This window comes from Carassius auratus, unplaced genomic scaffold (genome assembly GCF_003368295.1).
Source record: "Carassius auratus strain Wakin unplaced genomic scaffold, ASM336829v1 scaf_tig00214321, whole genome shotgun sequence".
Classification (NCBI taxonomy): domain Eukaryota; kingdom Metazoa; phylum Chordata; class Actinopteri; order Cypriniformes; family Cyprinidae; genus Carassius; species Carassius auratus.
In genome coordinates, this window is record NW_020527613.1 from 1 (window position 1) to 16996 (window position 16996).

At 35.4% G+C, this 16996-nt stretch overlaps 1 protein-coding gene and 3 long non-coding RNA genes across 14 annotated transcripts; 3 read left to right on the plus strand and 1 right to left on the minus strand.

Annotated features, from left to right (window-relative positions):
* Positions 1-834: 834 nt before the first annotated feature.
* LOC113091822 (uncharacterized) lies at positions 835-2000 on the plus strand. The gene is made up of 3 exons (XR_003287454.1): positions 835-1054; positions 1221-1282; positions 1921-2000. It is a non-coding gene; the product is annotated as an uncharacterized LOC113091822 (long non-coding RNA).
* LOC113091818 (uncharacterized) lies at positions 1041-9504 on the minus strand. Of its 11 annotated transcripts, none has more exons than XM_026257450.1 (14): positions 9368-9504; positions 9145-9235; positions 7809-7968; positions 7679-7735; positions 7254-7328; positions 6915-7007; positions 6522-6566; positions 6347-6418; positions 4512-4583; positions 4362-4415; positions 4154-4195; positions 3853-4058; positions 2588-2744; positions 1041-1268 (listed from the first exon to the last, which is right to left on the minus strand). In XM_026257450.1, the coding sequence occupies exons 5-14, from the start codon at positions 7300-7302 to the stop codon at positions 1165-1167; spliced, it is 894 nt and encodes a 297-aa protein (XP_026113235.1). In that variant the 5' UTR covers positions 7303-7328; positions 7679-7735; positions 7809-7968; positions 9145-9235; positions 9368-9504; the 3' UTR covers positions 1041-1164. The 11 variants fall into 11 exon arrangements, with proteins under 11 accessions (XP_026113235.1, XP_026113233.1, XP_026113234.1 ...); XM_026257448.1 differs by having other exon boundaries at positions 4148-4195; XM_026257449.1 differs by lacking the exon at positions 9145-9235 and having other exon boundaries at positions 4148-4195.
* On the plus strand, positions 2015-7871 carry LOC113091821 (uncharacterized). Its single transcript, XR_003287453.1, has 7 exons — positions 2015-2054; positions 3895-4068; positions 4520-4607; positions 6528-6599; positions 6927-7010; positions 7233-7343; positions 7831-7871. It is a non-coding gene; the product is annotated as an uncharacterized LOC113091821 (long non-coding RNA).
* Positions 9505-12976: 3472 nt separating the features above from the next.
* LOC113091820 (uncharacterized) lies at positions 12977-15708 on the plus strand. The gene is made up of 3 exons (XR_003287452.1): positions 12977-13059; positions 13224-13309; positions 15042-15708. It is a non-coding gene; the product is annotated as an uncharacterized LOC113091820 (long non-coding RNA).
* Positions 15709-16996: the final 1288 nt, after the last annotated feature.

A 16996-nucleotide genomic window follows, 5' to 3' on the forward strand; every position in this document is an offset into this window, starting at 1 on the left:
GTTTTGCAATAATGAATGAGTAGTAGTTTGGCGTTCAAAAAACAATTTAGCCTACTCTGCAGGCCTACGACACACAATGCCCAGTGCACCCTTTTGTTACTGATATTTTATGTTGGCACAACAGTGATTGTTCTCTGATAACTATTTCAGTGAAGTGGGAGAATTTAACAGACAAATTGCCAAACAATTGAGGAAAGAAGGGAGAGCATTCAATTGGTGGTATTGCTTTTATATATATCCCAGACAGCACACGTACGTCTGGCCGACGTCGGCCCAAGTGCCAAACATCGGCCACATTACCTCTAACATCTAATAAGTGTCGGCCAAGCGTAAGCAGATATAATTCAGTCAATGCTCTGTTTTCGCAGCTCATCAAACGTCGGCTCTGAGTCGGCTCCCTACCGCTGGCCGATGAATGCTCATCTCTGCTCGTGCTCAGAGAGAATCCCAGCGACAATTGGTTGACAGGTAAGTTTTCGCTTGAGGTAATAAATAAATCAATAAATATGGAAAAATACTACCGAAGTGCATATCATGTATAACCTTAATGTATGTAACTTCTGTTTATATTGTGTCGGTCGGTCAGTATAGAATACTCTCTTATTTCAAAGGTGGAATCGTCAAATATGGCTTTTAGAAGATCATAGATGTAGTTATTTGTAATTATCAGGATAAAACTATCCCAGATAGCACAGGTACGTCGCGGGGACGTCTGTGCGATGTATGCTTTTGCATCTGGGAGACGTCGTTTTTAGGGCGTTTGCTCATCTGGAAGACGTCGCATAGACGTCTTTTTCCGATGTTCCAGCGATCTCCGGGACGTATTACAGACGTTTAATATTTGAATGTTACGTCTATTAGACATCTGATTTACATAGCATAGACGTCGTTCTTAATTGTACGATTTTATACGTTCCTTCATATTTCCTTTTATTGATCACAGCTTTAGTTACACTGATTATGCATGCGTCTTCACATATGAGAAAAGTATAATAACTAACCCCAAGTATTTTCCACTCAGAATGAAAGAACACAACATGCTGTTGAATGATTTGTATCCTTTTATTAACAGTGAATGAAAATAAGCAGTCGTTTATGTTATTATTATTATTATTATTATTTTAATCCTGAACCAACCAAACAAACAACAAAAAATCAAGTTGACTAACAAGGCATTCTCCCTGGGGCCAAGCGGAGATAATCCTTAATGTGTTTTTCAGCCTCTGCTTCAGTTGGCGACGGAAGCACGGGATTCTTCATAGCTGCTCCTGCATGTTAAAAGGTAAAACTTAAATAAGTTTAACAAATAAAACTTTTTTCACTTATTGTTTAATTAAATCCTCAAAATATGTTTTTTTTAAACTGGGCTCTTATGAATTTAGACAATGATAAGCAAACTATAAAAAATGATTGCAACATCCGTCCTTCCCCAAAGCTATAATGTCTGTATCAGTATCAATTAAATTATTCATTATTCTATTAGTCATGTAAGATAAATGCATGCCGATCCAAACAAATCCATTTAAGAATTATGCATTAACTGCGCAAAATAATGTAAAATAAGACATTTATTTAGTCTTATGTCTGTTTAATTGTTCATATGATCCCGATGCGAGTTACTAGCTGAGAATGATTAGCCTGCCTTAATATTATCTAATTAATATAGATAATTGATGTGCAATTAATGTTTGTCTACTGTTTTTAATGCCACTCAGCGTGATGTAGGCTAATATAACATACAAGTAGAACGTTTCATGTCTGTGCTTTCTATTTGATTGGTCACTGTTCATTTCCAGTGGTGCTGAAATTCTGCTTCAGTCATAAAAACTTTAAACTGGTACCGGTTTCAGGTTCTTTTAGAGTGACTCCCAGATTAGTGGAGACACAGCCTGAGTTGAATATTAATAATTTTATATTAAGTCTACTTCGAAAACTGGGCTGGTCAGATTCAAGGAATCGACTCTTTTGGAGTCGACTCCTCATCAGTACTGCGCATGTGCTTACAATCATCACATCGACGCGCACGTGGAAGTGATCGCCGCGGGAAAACTGAGGTACGTAGCTAGATTCATTGTCATTAATATGTGTGGTGTACGTTTGATTTTTATATAAAGTAAATTAAACAGATAAGTATTAGCTTAATATTGACGAATAGTTGTTTCTGTGGTTTAGTCAAGTGGCGGTAACAGCTGATTTTGTGGTTCAATCAACAGTTCTTCGTCACTTAGCCTAACTGTTAATCGTAAAACAAAAGTTAACATTTCTAAAACGCTCTTGTGAGTATGAAACCGAGTTTTACACTGTTAAAACGGCATGTATCTGCTGGTAGGCACATGCATAATATAATTATGTTTTGTAGGCCTAATAATCTGTGAGAAAAGCTCACGAGGGGTAATCGTGCTTTAACGAACAACGTATGATTTTAATAATGCATTGATGCATGCATTGATTCATGCTGAAATTAACATTAAGATTAATAAATTATGTAGAAGTATTGTTAATTCCTTAGTTCATGTTAACTAATGAACCTTAATTTAAAGTGTTCCCCGTACACTGTACATTGGAAAACATTTTGGACGTAATTTACCTATTAGGAGTGCTCCTATGTTTGTTTTCCTGATCCCTCGCTTTTCTCCCCTACCACACCAGTTTAGTTGTTTGGCTACAGGACCAAACACCTTGGAGCATATTCTCCATATTGTTTTCTTCAGTGTGTGTCCTCCACTGATGGATAACCTGTTCACCTTAAAAATAAAACACATTTCAAACATTATAGACAATGCCCAAACATTATGGTCCTGTTTCACAGACCGAGCTGAGTAGTTACTCACAAATTGTTAATCTGTTACTGATTCCAAATTACATTAGAAAATTGTAGTTAGCAATGAAATCCATTACATTACACGTTTTAAATAATGTAATCAGATGAGTTTGGTCAAAAGTAATCTAAAAGTAGTCTATCAAATTTAAATAGGATATTTAAAGTACCATATGACATAAAAATACAAAGAGTAAGTAAATATATTTTAATTGTTGTTATTTATAGCATGAAATGCATTAAATAATATATTATGTCAAGTTTTCTCAAACTGGTGTTTGTGAATGAACTGTAGGAGGCTTGTGAGTTCAATTAATGAGAAGCTAATAATTATTTAAATCACAAAAAGATTTTAAATTAAAATAAAGCATTTTAAAAAAAAAAGTTTAATTTGTTTACCTGCATGTCATGTGACCATAACCAGTGTCGCAGAACCCAAAGAACATAGAAATGTGACACTTAATTATTAAAAATATATATATATTTTAAAATCTCATGAGTACTTTTAAATAAATATATTAGGTGATCAGACGACAAAATTTTTTTTGTAAAAATCAATGTGTTGATGCAGATGCTATGTTCTTAAACATTAATAATCGAATGTAGAATAATCTGTTACTATATTGTAAATATTTAATCATCGTAATCCATAAAAAGTAACTGTAGTCTGATTATGAGTTTTATAAAATGTAATTTTATATAATTACAAGTTCTTTATTTACTAGAATCTGTTTACGTAATCCAGATTGCATGTAATCAGTTACTACTGAGCTCAGAACAGGGATTAGTTTAAATCAGGACTATAGGTCCTAGTTTTGCTTTTATAAAAATGCTGCATGTGTGCATCTTGAGATGAAACAATGGCACTGACATATTGTACGAAATGTTATTGCAAGTTATTTTGAGTTAAGACAGCTCACACATGCATTTTAGTCTGGGACTAGCCTTAAGCCTGGTCTGTGAAACCGGGTATATAATAGATATTATTTACTTCATTGCAACTGTTTAAACCTTCAAATGTCAATGATTTTTACCATCTTTTGCATCATTGCTTTCTCTGATAATTTTCTTTCCAGTTTGTCTAGTTCCTCCATGGTTGTGAGAGGGAAGACATCATCCTCGCTGTCCACCACTGGAGCACTGGAACGGTTGTTTGCTGCAAGGGACTGGACCACTGAAGTCAGATGATTGATCTTCATGTCCAGTTCATTAAGTGCCTCCAGAATTGTCCTCTCAACAGCTGCAACACAGTAAGTTTATCTGGGAGAGTATTTTAATTGAACTATAAGATGTATAATTTTACAAATTAAGCACTTCAATTTAACGTACGTGTACATTGATTAGTGATGCAGCTCCATCGTCTCACACCAGAAGCACCTGCAAGCACATAAAGCTCTTAAATGTGATTAAACTAACACGTCATGAAAAATTGAGTTTCTGAAGATATGGCTACATGCTTAAAGCCTTAGGCTGATGATACACATACTTTTTGAGCAACGATGCTGTCAACAGGCAAAAAAAAAAAAAATTACAAATGACTTACTATTTGTTCTTGGCTGGTGAGTACTTGAGGATCTTTGTTCAGAGATTGTGTTCTCTGATGGATTGTACAGAAAATGTAATGTTAATAAACCTAGTGTTATTAATTTGCAGTGTATGTGTTTACTGCATGTGTTTATGAATGTTCTTTTACCTTGAAAGTTAGATGGGTGTTCACCCCAAGCATCTTCTTGCTCATTTTCATTGGACAAGCTCACTGGAACAGCTGGAGTTAAGAAAGGTGAAGTTGGTAAGTTGTATTTGCTATATTGACAGTGCATGACACTGATACAATATGGGCTAGATTTACTAACAGCTTGCACCAGCACAAACCTTCTTTTGGTGTTAAAATAGTACTGTCAGGATTTACTAAAGAGGCGCAGTAAAGAATTAGTGCTGAAAAAGATGTGGACAGTTGTTTTTGCGTTTAACCTTGAATATGCATTTGTAGTAGTTTTCCTTTGAGACACAAAATTTATGGGAGGTGAGTATTAAGATGAATAACGCAATGATTTAATAACATTTGTGCTCTTCAAATTATTTGTATTTGCTATATTTTTAATGCCAAAAAAGGCACTTCTTAAAGCAGGTGGTAATTTGCGCTGCACTTGGTAGATTGCACTGGTTATTGTGGGAATGATCTGGCTTCGTCTGTTCTGTAAAGTTTGCATTGTCAGTAAATCGCACGCATAATTTTCCCTCCCATCGGCAAATTTATGGAATTGTGCTCTAATGCTAATTTGGCCTGTTTAGTAAATCTGGCTCAAGGGCTCCTAAAGGGGTCATATAATGTGATTTCTATTTTTCCTTTTCTTCAGTGTGTTATGTAGGTATTTGTACATGTATAAGATCTACAGAGTTACAAAGCTTAAAGTCTCCCACTAAAGGATTTATTCTATCTAAAAGATAAGGCTGATCCAGACCATGCTAAACGGCTCATTCAAACACGCCCCTACACATCTACGTCAAGATGTGGAAATATTTGCGTAATGCGCCCAAATGTTCACTCAAAAAAAAAGGTGTGGTTTCAGGAACCGCAGTTAGTGTTAAAGCAGTCATGTCAGGGAGATGCTTTGTGTTTCTAAGCAAAAGCTCTTTATGTGGCCATCCGAAAGTATATGCAATGAGGAATCATTGTTAAGATTTATTTACAACAGAACAGCCCAGATGTTCAAATTTGTACAACACATTTAATGGATGACAGTTTTGTGAACCTAGGAGAGTACAAGGCTGGCTGTGCGCTATTTAAAAAAGAAAAAAAGGTAAATTCCGACTTTGCTATGACAATCTTTGCAACGATTGTATAGTAAAATGCGCTACACAAATAAACTTGAATTGAATCTGGTGCTTATTCTGAATCAGCTACTTTAAGTATGTTTTCTTAATAGTTTAAGTGTTTGCTATTGACTGTTCAAATGCAGAGTTTTGTGCAGCGTAGAGTAACATGTTTGTGTGATTACGTGTGTGTGTGAGGGTAACATCACAGCAGTAACAGAGTAAACAGACTGTCAGAAATCATAGCACATAAGCTGTCTTAACCGTGGCTTGTGTACTGCATCATCACTGTGTCTGTCATGTGACTCTGTTCCCCTTTCGGGCTTGAACTGATGGTAAAACGAAGGACATTATTAACAGTCTTGATATTTACTTTGAAAGATGAAGCTTGCAATTATGGAAAGGGGCGTTGCATTTCCGACGAGTGCTTGCGATGTTCGCCCAATAACAATGCATTGGGTCAGTTGGCCATTCAGAGCAGCCTGTGCTTGATGGAAGGAGGGACTTTGTTGAAAATGACGTTTTTGAGAGAGGCGGGACATAGAGGAACTACAATAATGTACAGTATTTGAAAAATGTTTTTTTTCAAAATTAAAACATGTCAACATATTCTGTTACACCAAATATACAAAATAATGGTCTTTAAAATAGCATATGACCCCTTTTAGTGATACCCTAGTAATGACTGAAATTGACTTTTTTTATTTTTTTTACTTTGCATTCTTCCTTGTTGTGTGGTTGATAGTCTTTGGTCTTGAGAGAGTCTTAAGGCATAGAATTTGTTCTCTAATTAGAAAAAGTGAAAAAAACTGTATTAGGTTGTGTTAGGCCATGACTCATTTGCAATTGTGTTTTTGATTTCCTCCATATACTAATGAATGTTTTTTACCTTGAGTGATAGATGGGTGTTCTTCCCAAGTTTCCAGCTGGCGGTCTGAATGAGAGAAGCTCATTGACATTACAAAAGGTACTCATTCTGCTGCTTCAACTGAATTGTGCTCTCTATTTCTTTGTATTTTAGCTTATTTAGCTTTAAATTTTTTGCTTTAAACAAGAGCACATTTTCTATAGTAAACCTAGATGAAATCCTACAGTATTTACCAAAAGTGAGTCATACAACTTACGCTGTGTTCTTTCTTGCTTGGAACTTGAAGGTCCCAGCAAAGAAAATGCATTCTCTGACAGATTGTACATAACATGCTGAATTACCTTATGTGTGTACAGTAATTGTCCTTTTTGTTTTCTTTTACCAAATACTAATTGTTTTTTTGTTTTTTTTTACCTTGAATGTCAGGTGAGTGTTCACCCCAATGATCTTGTGGCTCATCTGCCTGGGAGAAGCTCATGGGAACATCTGGAGCTGACAATGATGGAACTGGTAAATTTAAATAATTTTACATGACACATTCATTTTAATGGCTGGTTTTTATTCATTAAAGGAATAAAAATATGATCAGAAAATCAACTTGAATAATACGTTTACAAACTGCATGTCATCTATTTATTCAGCAATCGGAAACTTGACCCACCCTGTTATGGAGTCAGGCTTTTGAGTTGTCATAAATTCTGTGAATTTACAGCTTTTACATTGTGTTTCCAGTACTCATGTAGAGCCTGTTACCTTGACAGCTGGGGAAAGTCTCAAAACGGGCCTGCTCTGGCTTCTCCATGGCCCTTTGGTGGTGATTAACAAATGCTGTTGAAAGAATTGGTATGTAGATGTTATGTCTGCCTCACAAAACAAGATTTTGTACTACACAAAGCCTTACTAAAGCTTGAGATTGCTATCACTTCTAATTGGCAACCAAATGTTTATTATTAAATCATCATTAGTATGTAAATCCTCAAGTTATGAATGTAATGATAGTAGTTCTGTCCAAACTGTTAAAATAGCAACAGAATTGGGTGAAGCTGAAAAAGAAAAGTGATGTAAACCAACAAATCACGAGAGCCTGTGCTATACATTGATCTTACCATGGCTAAGGAACATTCTTGAGCATGGAACAAAACATCCACAAATATCAGTTTTCTCAATTTAAAACTCACAATTGCTGAAAGAGTTCACTGCTTTGCTTGTTGTAAGCAGAGGTCGTACAACAGGACCTGAAAAAGAATAGCACTCAACAGTCACACACTATTATGCCTTAGTCATTTAACTGTTTTATTGTATTTTTACCTTTTGTCTTGATGTATTTTAGAGGTGCTGGAGGTTTTGGTGCAGGCGGGACTTTGGTGCGGGCTGGATTTTTGGTGTAGGTGGATTTTTGTCTCTATTCATTTTAACTTTTTTGTTGGGGGTTTCATGAAGCTCATCATCTGATGAGAATGTTTTCTTTCTAAGAGCAAAATCAGGGAATTAGATTATTTTACAAAAATGGATTATATAGGTAATAAACTAGCATGTTTGTCAATTTAAAAAAAATCAAAAACAAAAAAAAGCAACAAATACAGTGTAATTTCCTTTTCCAATTCAAACTCCAAAAAGGGTGCATACTACTTTCTGTGGTCTATATACAGGTTTTCTGACACCGTACAATAACCCAGGAAGGTTGGGAAAAGGCCAAAATATATATAAAAAAGCTCTTCTTACGTGAATGTGGCAAAAAAATTGGCAAAATTGACCCTTTGCAGGAAGTTTGATTGACATGCAGGCTGACCAATCATATCGCAAAATCTGTGATTTTAGTCCGACAATTAAACCAGACTGGAGATAAATGACTGGATTAACGTTGGTGGACTAAAATAATTTTAGTATAGACTTTGTTAAATAGGGGTGCACGATATATATCGCCCGATGATTAATGCACATCTCTTCAGTAAAGCTGGTTCTCTAATCAGCGGTAAATTTCATCAGTAGCGTGATTTCACATAGAGCAGCTATTACGACACAGAGCCATGGTTCACAGACAAGCTGCGCAAATCCAAGTTCATTATATGCTAGGATTTGCACAGCATGTCTGTGATCAACGGCTCTGTGTAGTAACAGCTGCTCTATGTGAAATCACGCACCTGATGGAATTACAATATTTATGTTTGTTCACATTTGTTTCTTTGTGTGTGCTGTTGCGCTTATAGTTTTGATTTCTCCACGAGTCAGACAGGCTGTACGAGCCTCAACTTATGTGACCTTAACCAGAGTTTACACTGAAAGTAATACAATCAGAGTCATTCTCGCCAAAGTTTCCGTGCTGCCCTAGTTATTGTTTATTCAAATTTTAATGAGGTTAATTGTCCTGTCGGTCAAGTACAATTCTTTCACTTGCCCCTTCACAAAATCCACTTGTCCCGGACAAGCTGAAAAGCGTTAATGTCGAGCCCTGCATTAGAAACTGAACATGGCTGGTTACTAATTGTGAGTGAAAAGGTAGGGCTGAATTCAAGATTATAAGTAAATAAATTTATCTGTTACTCACATAAACTTTCTATAGTTTCAGAAGACTGAATATTACTGTTTGTTGAAATTACTTTTCAATGTATCTTTTTAAAGTGAAATATGTATTTTTACAACTTACTTGTGAATTCTTTTTATAGAATTTTCAGATTCTGAGATGTCAGAAGTGTAGCATGCCCTTTTCCATTTTTTGGAAATGTTGTCAAATGATGCTGAAATTATCAATATGTGAATTATCAGTATGTGAACTTAATTCATGAAAACCTTAAGCTGTGGAATATCATGTATTAGTAATTTTGTCATCTGTTTTAATGTTTATTTAAAGTGTATTTTAACTTGCTTACCCGACTCATGTAGAATTCTGGCCTGATGCTTGGTCCAACCCTTATCTGGCTGTGGTGCCCCCATCAACCTGACGCTCTTTAGTAACCGGTCCAAGTCTTTGTATGGAGGCCACCATGAGTGGCCATCTGAGTACCAGGACTTTGCTACAGGACCGGTACTCCCTTCTCCGACGAACTCCACTATCAGGTACATGTTCTTTTTGTTGTTGTTTTATTTTAGCTGGAACAACCTAAAGCCCCATAAAGTGTAACGATTCTTATTACATTTCAGTTGTTCATATACATGATTCAGTTACCCAAAATAAAAGTAGCAAGTCCAAAAAAATAAAATAAAAAAAATTAGTGTGTGTGTAAAAGAGGGACTGAAACAAAATTACGGTCATAAGGAACTAAGAAAGCTTTCGCCTCAATGTTCTCAAACTTGCAGAAATGTGTTGGTCCTGAGATGCCATCAACTAGATGAATACCAAGTTCTGAGGATGGAAGGGGATAATCAAAAAAAGGTTCATGATTGTTGAAGGTAGTGTAGGCCACGTAAATGTCATCCTTCGCTGAAATTATATTTTGCAGCTTTGCAACTTTCCCATCAATGTAAACATAACTGTTGGCCTGGTCCAGTTTAAGAGTGTAAGAGCAGGTTTTTATTTCTTTGTACTGTGAAGATCCATGAAAACATTCAGGTAGAGGGCCAGCCGTGTGTTGTTTCTTAATTTGTGTTTCGAAAATAGAAATGACGTGGAGGTTGAGTAATTAATGACAGATTTAACATTTTTGGGTGAACTATCCGTTTAAAAATGTGAATTCCTGGTATCAAAAATCAATTGTTATGATGAAACTGGCAAATCAGAGATCAGAGACTAGCAGGATGCTAGTATTTATGTATGTAAGAATCTCTTTAATGTCTTCATTAAGACATTACTAACATGCTGCATGATGTTGTAATTGATCTAAACCCAAATACTGAGTGGTCATTTAAAATATATACTTACAAAGTCAAAAGATGTTCTCAAGATGTGGCTCTTAAAAGAGCCGTTGTGGTGTATGTAGCTAGTGTAGACAAAAAAGAAGAACGCATACGAGTGAGATATGTCTGTACACATTAAAATGTTTTCACTTTCATCAGTGGTTATTGATTAATTAGGATGTTATGATGAATCTGGCAAATCAGATGCACAATGCTAGTTTTGTTTCCATTTCATTCATACATGCATTTAATAATTTTTTATTTTTATTCCTTTATGTATTCCTTTAATGTCTTCATTAAGACATTACTAACATGCTGTATGATGTTGTTGTAATTGATCTAAACCCAAATACTGAGTGGTCATTTAAAATATATACTTACAAAGTCAAAGACGTTCTCAAGATGTGGCTCTTAAAAGAGCCGTTGTGGTGTATGTAGCTACTGTAGACAAACAAGAAAAGAGAGAAAAAAGAACAACGCATACGAGTGAGATGTATCTGTACACATTATGTTTTCACTTTCATCAGTGATTGATTAAACATGTTGTGATAAATCTGGCAAATAAGAAATGGCGTTGACTCCACTTACAACAATAAGACGGCAATCGACACTGAAAAAGAGAGAGAAGATAATTAATTTCACTGTAGTCTATTAAATCCCAAAGTTTATAGTCTCTGATGGATATGTATAATATTATTTAATAAAGCATGATAAGAAGAAGAATGCAGAGCAATGTTTCTGATGAGACCTTACAGCCCACTAACAAATAAGCCAAAGTAAAAATGCATTTTCATTCTTGAGAATCACCGATTTCTATAAAGGTGTCAAGGCTTATGAGTTTTATCTCTCTCTCTCTCTCGCTCTCTCTCTAAGTGCACGCGCCAGCGTGTGTTAGAGAAAGGGTTTACGCGCTCGCGGTTAAACCTGACAAGTGACAACGCACTACTTTCAATACAATTATGAATAATGAAGATATTATTAAGAATAATTGTATGATTGGTCTCTTTTAAAGTAATGTTAACATGACATAACTCTAAAATGAAAGAGCGTCTCTCAAACGGAGCGGATTGGCTCTATCAGCAATGACGTCACACGGATGTAACGGCATTTCGGTGTTTAACGGCGCTGATGAGCGGCCTGTAACTATATATTAAACGACGGAAAATCGTCTTCGTGAAATGTGATACAATTAACGGAAAAGAAAAATTTCTATAAGTCCAATTTTTACTACAATTTAACTGGTTTCATGAGTTAAAACGTCTGCTATTTATTTTAGTAACTTAGTATAACCCTCAGAAAAACGACTGTTCCCTCAGACGGATTGTTATTATAATTACAATTTATTACTTTCTTTCTTCATAGTTTTAAATGTCATTTACTTTTGTTGTCGGTCCATACTTTTAAAAAGTCAATTTAACTAAATAGGTTAAGTAAAAAGTAATTTACCTCAGGAAAACGCACTGCTGGGGATGTCACTCAAAGTTGAGTCAGGCTGTGCGCGCGGTGGGCACAGACGGCCCCCTGCCCGGTTTCGCGGGCTTTGGCACGCGAGTAAGAATTTAAGTTTTAAGAAAAATAATTATTTTCATTTTTTATATTTTTTTTATGTACAATGATATAATGACACACAGCGTTAACTTTGCATTAAACATAATAATAATAATAATAATAGTGTTTTCCTATTATATTCAAAGCAATGGTGTTACCAAAAATATAAGCCATATAATTTTTTGTTTTGTTTTACTTATTTATTTTCTTCCCAGACTGAGAGTTCCTTTTTTTATTATTATAAATTGGGCAACCCCATAGGTGGCGATGTACGCGCGCGAGTCGCCAATGAGCCAAGGGATGAAGAAGTCCTCAGGGCAAGATGTGGTGGAGTGTATGGTTGAGAGGTAAAGTATGAAAGGTGGAAATGTATAGATTATGATAGTATGTTTGTCATTGGTGAGATTGTTGAAAGGTTTTTAATAGTGAACTAATTTTAAACCGTTTTAACCGACCATATGTTGAAGCAACGCGTTTTGGAACCAACCGCGGTGCATGTTCAGTTAGCAACAAACAAATTTGATCCCAAATCAACTGCGATACACGTCACGTTAAACGCATGGCAAAATAAATAAAAAACAAAGAATATTATTTATGTTCTATAATTGTTAGAAATGTAAATGTATGCAATACTATAAATCCATAAAATTCCAAACCTTGTGACCTAAAGACATGCATGTGCACATTATGCACAAAGTTTTTCGCTCAGCCTTGTGCAATATAGAGAAAAATCATAATAATAATGATATTTATTGCCTTTTGCTATAAAAGTGACATTTTCTTGAACATTTCTTAATGAAGACATTGAAGGGGTAATTTAAAAATAAAAACTAGCATCCTGCATCTCTGATTGCCAGATTTCTCATAACACGCATAAATATAAACAAAGAGACTCAAGTTATAAGCTCTTAAAAAAACCTGTGTGTGTGATAATGTCATATAGTTAGTTCAAAATTGCTTTGATTTATAGGGATTTAATTTAGTGACTTTACCATTTGTTTTAATGATGTTTATTTACAGTGCAATCTATTCTGCTTACCCGACTCATGCAGACTTCTGTCCTGACGTTTGGCTGTAGTCCTTCCATCATCATCTTTTGCAACCGGTCTATCTATGGAGACCACCATGATCTAATCTATACAGATCTAGTTGTCTCTTCTCCCACAAACTCCTCTTTCAGGTATATATTTTTTGTTGTTTGTTGTTTGTTGTTGTTTCAACAATGTTGACTGTATTTTTGTATACCAAAACAACTTGGGGGTGTCAAACAAACTTCCATTGAGTACCATTAGACCACTCAAGAAGAATTACCTCATATAACCAAGATTTGATGTTGTAAAGCAGATTTTGAGCGGATCTCCTTCATTCTGCAGCCAGCTCACCAGAACCTCTGGGTGCACCAGCTGTGGATATTACAGGCCAAACTTTGGGTGAGGATCTTTCTCCCACTGTTCACCACCAAACCTCTTCCTATATGGAAACAGTTGTTTAGCACACTGTTGTCTATATTTGAATGGGTAATTTTTAGGCTGCAACCAATTATCTTAATTAAATAATGTTCTAGATTAATTTGATAAAATGCCACATTTTATTTTCTTTATTTTTATTTTCCGCATCTACTTACAGATGTGAGTCTCAATGTTCTCTGCACACAACTGCTTACAATAGTGTTTCGATTGCTGTCTGTGTGAAAAAGTAACTATATGAACAAGTAACTAAAGTCAAGCAGTATTTAAATTCTATTTATTTACAGAGGTATATGAAGTCACACTTGTCTGTTGTGAATATGTTGTGCAGCACAAATCCATGAATGAATGTTTCTTTGAAGTGAGTTAAACTTCAACAGATATCCCCTGCTAAGGGAGTAGGGAGCAATGAACACTTTGTAGGGACCATGTCAATGGGAACACAGGTTATGCACAGAGCTCTCTTCTAACGAGCTGATTATCTGAATCAAAAAGAGAGACTTACAAAAATATGTAGAGCTGGTGGGCACGGGGACTGGAACTGAAAACCGCTGCTCTAATTAAAGGAAAGTAGTATAGTAAAGTATTATCAAAGATGGCGACATCCATACAATTAAAGTCTTCTGTTAAATCTGAACCAGCAGCATCTTTTATAACTTCGGAGTAGATAGGATTATTTGGGTCACTACAGAGTACAAAACTTGAAAGTAGCGGAGAAAATGCTTCAGTAAAGAAATATTATTTGCAGTTTTGCTCTGACAGATGCTTTGACAGATGTGTGGACCTGAGTCATGTTTCTCCAGAGCACAACTTACATTTGATGGTAGAGTCCTTGTCTAATTTTGGAAATAATTGAAGAGAATAGGAGTGCAATGATTCTGACTACAATTTACGTTGTACTAAAATATTTATTTTAAATGTAGGTTTAATATTCTAGTTATATTTATGAGAGCATTAAATGTAAAGGAGTATACATGTAATTACTACAGTTACTACACGTAAAACAATTGCTATGTTAAATGTTACTATTTTCAGAATATACGGGTATATTAACGTGAATACATGTTCCCCATAACAGTTAACATTTAATGGGTGTTTTGTTTTTAGGATTTTTTATATGTTTTATGCTTTAAAATGGCAAGCAAAGAGTTTTTTTGTTTTACAATGTCATGTTTGTATTTTAACCCTTTTTTTGGCTAATGTGTAGCACAACTTACATAAATACATTCACTATATTTGTTTTCTTTGACTTCAGTTTTCACATTGTTTGGAGGACAAAATCGGGAAGGATGTAGGGGCACACAGTTTGGGCACACATACACAGTTCATCTTTGGGTTTGTTGCTCTGTGCTGTTTGATTGTATGGTAGTCAGAACTTTGTTCAGTTTTATTCATTACTGTCAGCTTTCACAGCGATACTGCTTAATGAGCAATTATCTCTATCAAACATGGACCTTAAAGGGATGGTTCACCCAAAAACATTATTCAAATAAATATTGTGACAATCATGTTCATGAATCTGATTTCAGTGGCACAGCTGTGTAGTATCTAGTACAGAGGTCGTTGACAGTATTGTGTGCATTGTACATGATGTTCACTGCCCAGTATTGTATTATTGTTTACACAGTAAGTTTTCAGTAACATTATTTCCTTATAAAATGCTCTAACATTTTTTTCCTCCTCTTTTCTCCACCAGACACCCTAGGACAACATCCTTAGCACAGATCTACCTATAGCCCTCCATCATTCCCACATCCATCTTGCAACAGTTTCATTAAGTGCAGTCCATAACCAGTTCACAGTCTACACCTTGTCCATTGCAAATGTTATGGATTATTCTAATAAAGATCTTTCTATTATTTTTTTTGAGACAGTTATTATGTACTCTGTTATGTTGTGAATAAAGTCAGCCCCCCCCACCTCGATGCTTTCAGCAGTTAATAGATTAAAGTGTGTCCTTAATGTTTTATTATTTAAAGATTGTTTTAAAGTTTATTACAGGCTCAGTTTATTTTTTTTCACTAGAAAATAAAGTGGAGTATTAACTGTCATAATCAAGTATGAGACTTTTGTCAGTATCATTAATTCTATGAGGCAATATGAATCAAATTAACATTTGTATAGGGTTTTCATCCGAAGGCTTCTTCCTTGTTCAGTTAAACATCAAGGGTTTTCTATGCCTTTGTCACCTTTTACTTTCTCATTGGAAATTATGAGCATCATTATTTGGAAGAAAATAAGAATATGAAAATGGCTTTGATTTCAATGTATTGAATGGAATCAAAGAACCACACAAACCTTTGACCTTCACACAGACATTGTATAAATTAAAGTGTTACTCAAATTATCAAGCTTGTAATGTTTGTGTTTGTGTTTAATGTGTGTTTATAGTTGTGGTTGTATTTGTATTTTATTATAAATGCATGTGTCTAGTTGGACGCGAGCGGAGCGATGCAACGCAATAAGATAATCACTGATATCGCCTACACACACTGGAAGCGGGCGAATTGACAAATCCCCGTCAGAAAAAAATATTCCTCTTTATATTTCTGGAATAGCTCTTTGCAACAATGGTCGCGTCTGTGTGACATTGTAGTGCTTTAAAAACTCTAGTTTTCCTCATTTATCTGCTTGCTCCGATCGGCGCTGCGTGGCAGCATGTAATTTGAAATGTTGAAGATTCGTCGTATAGACGTCGTATAGAGGTAAAGGAGACGGCTCATTAACAGCTAAAAACATTCGATCGAATGCGATGTTCACCAGATGCTACGATCTTTCATAGACGTCTCCGCGACGTATCTGTGCTATCTGGGTTATTATATAAATATGTACATATTAAATACGGTAGAACAACCCCATATTTTTGAGAAACCTCATAACTTGATTTTTAACAGTTTTAGATACATCTCCTAATAAATTAACTAAAGTAAGCACTTTCCCTTCTTTATATAGGACTGATGTTAAACAACTACACTCTTCCATATAATTATTACACTCTATTAGGACATGTTCAACTGTTTCTGGCTGACCGCAATAATCACAACCTCCTGTCTGATGTTTCCCTATACGGAGTAAAGATCTATTGATACCTGAATGGCCAATTCTTAAACGTGTCATCACTGCCTCTTCTCTCCTACTTCCATCCCTAGATCTTCCCCCTCCCACATTTCTTTGCACACAGTAAAGATGTCTGCACAGTGTCATTTATTATCCCACTTGCTCTTGCCACATTCCCAATCACTTTTTTCCTGAATAATAGATTTCCCTTCAGCTTTGCATAGAGGGACATTGATGTTAACCTCATCCAATTTCAAGGCCTGTTTAGCTAGAATATCCACCTCTTCATTTCCATCAATACCTACATGGGCAGGGACCCAAACAAACTGAACATAAACACCTTTACTATGCAGCTGGAACAATATATGGTAAACTTTGTATATTAGATCTAGTCTGCATGACTTTCCTGTTTTTATGCTCAATAATGCAGCTTGACTGTCTGAGGCAACTACAGCTCTGTTTATGCCCCCAATATAATTCATAACCAACCAATTAAGAGCTAAAGCAATGGCAGTGAGTTCGACAGTATACACGGCAAGATAATCAGAAGTTCTTCTTTTAATTTTGATTTATATTGTGAATATTCACTGCCGC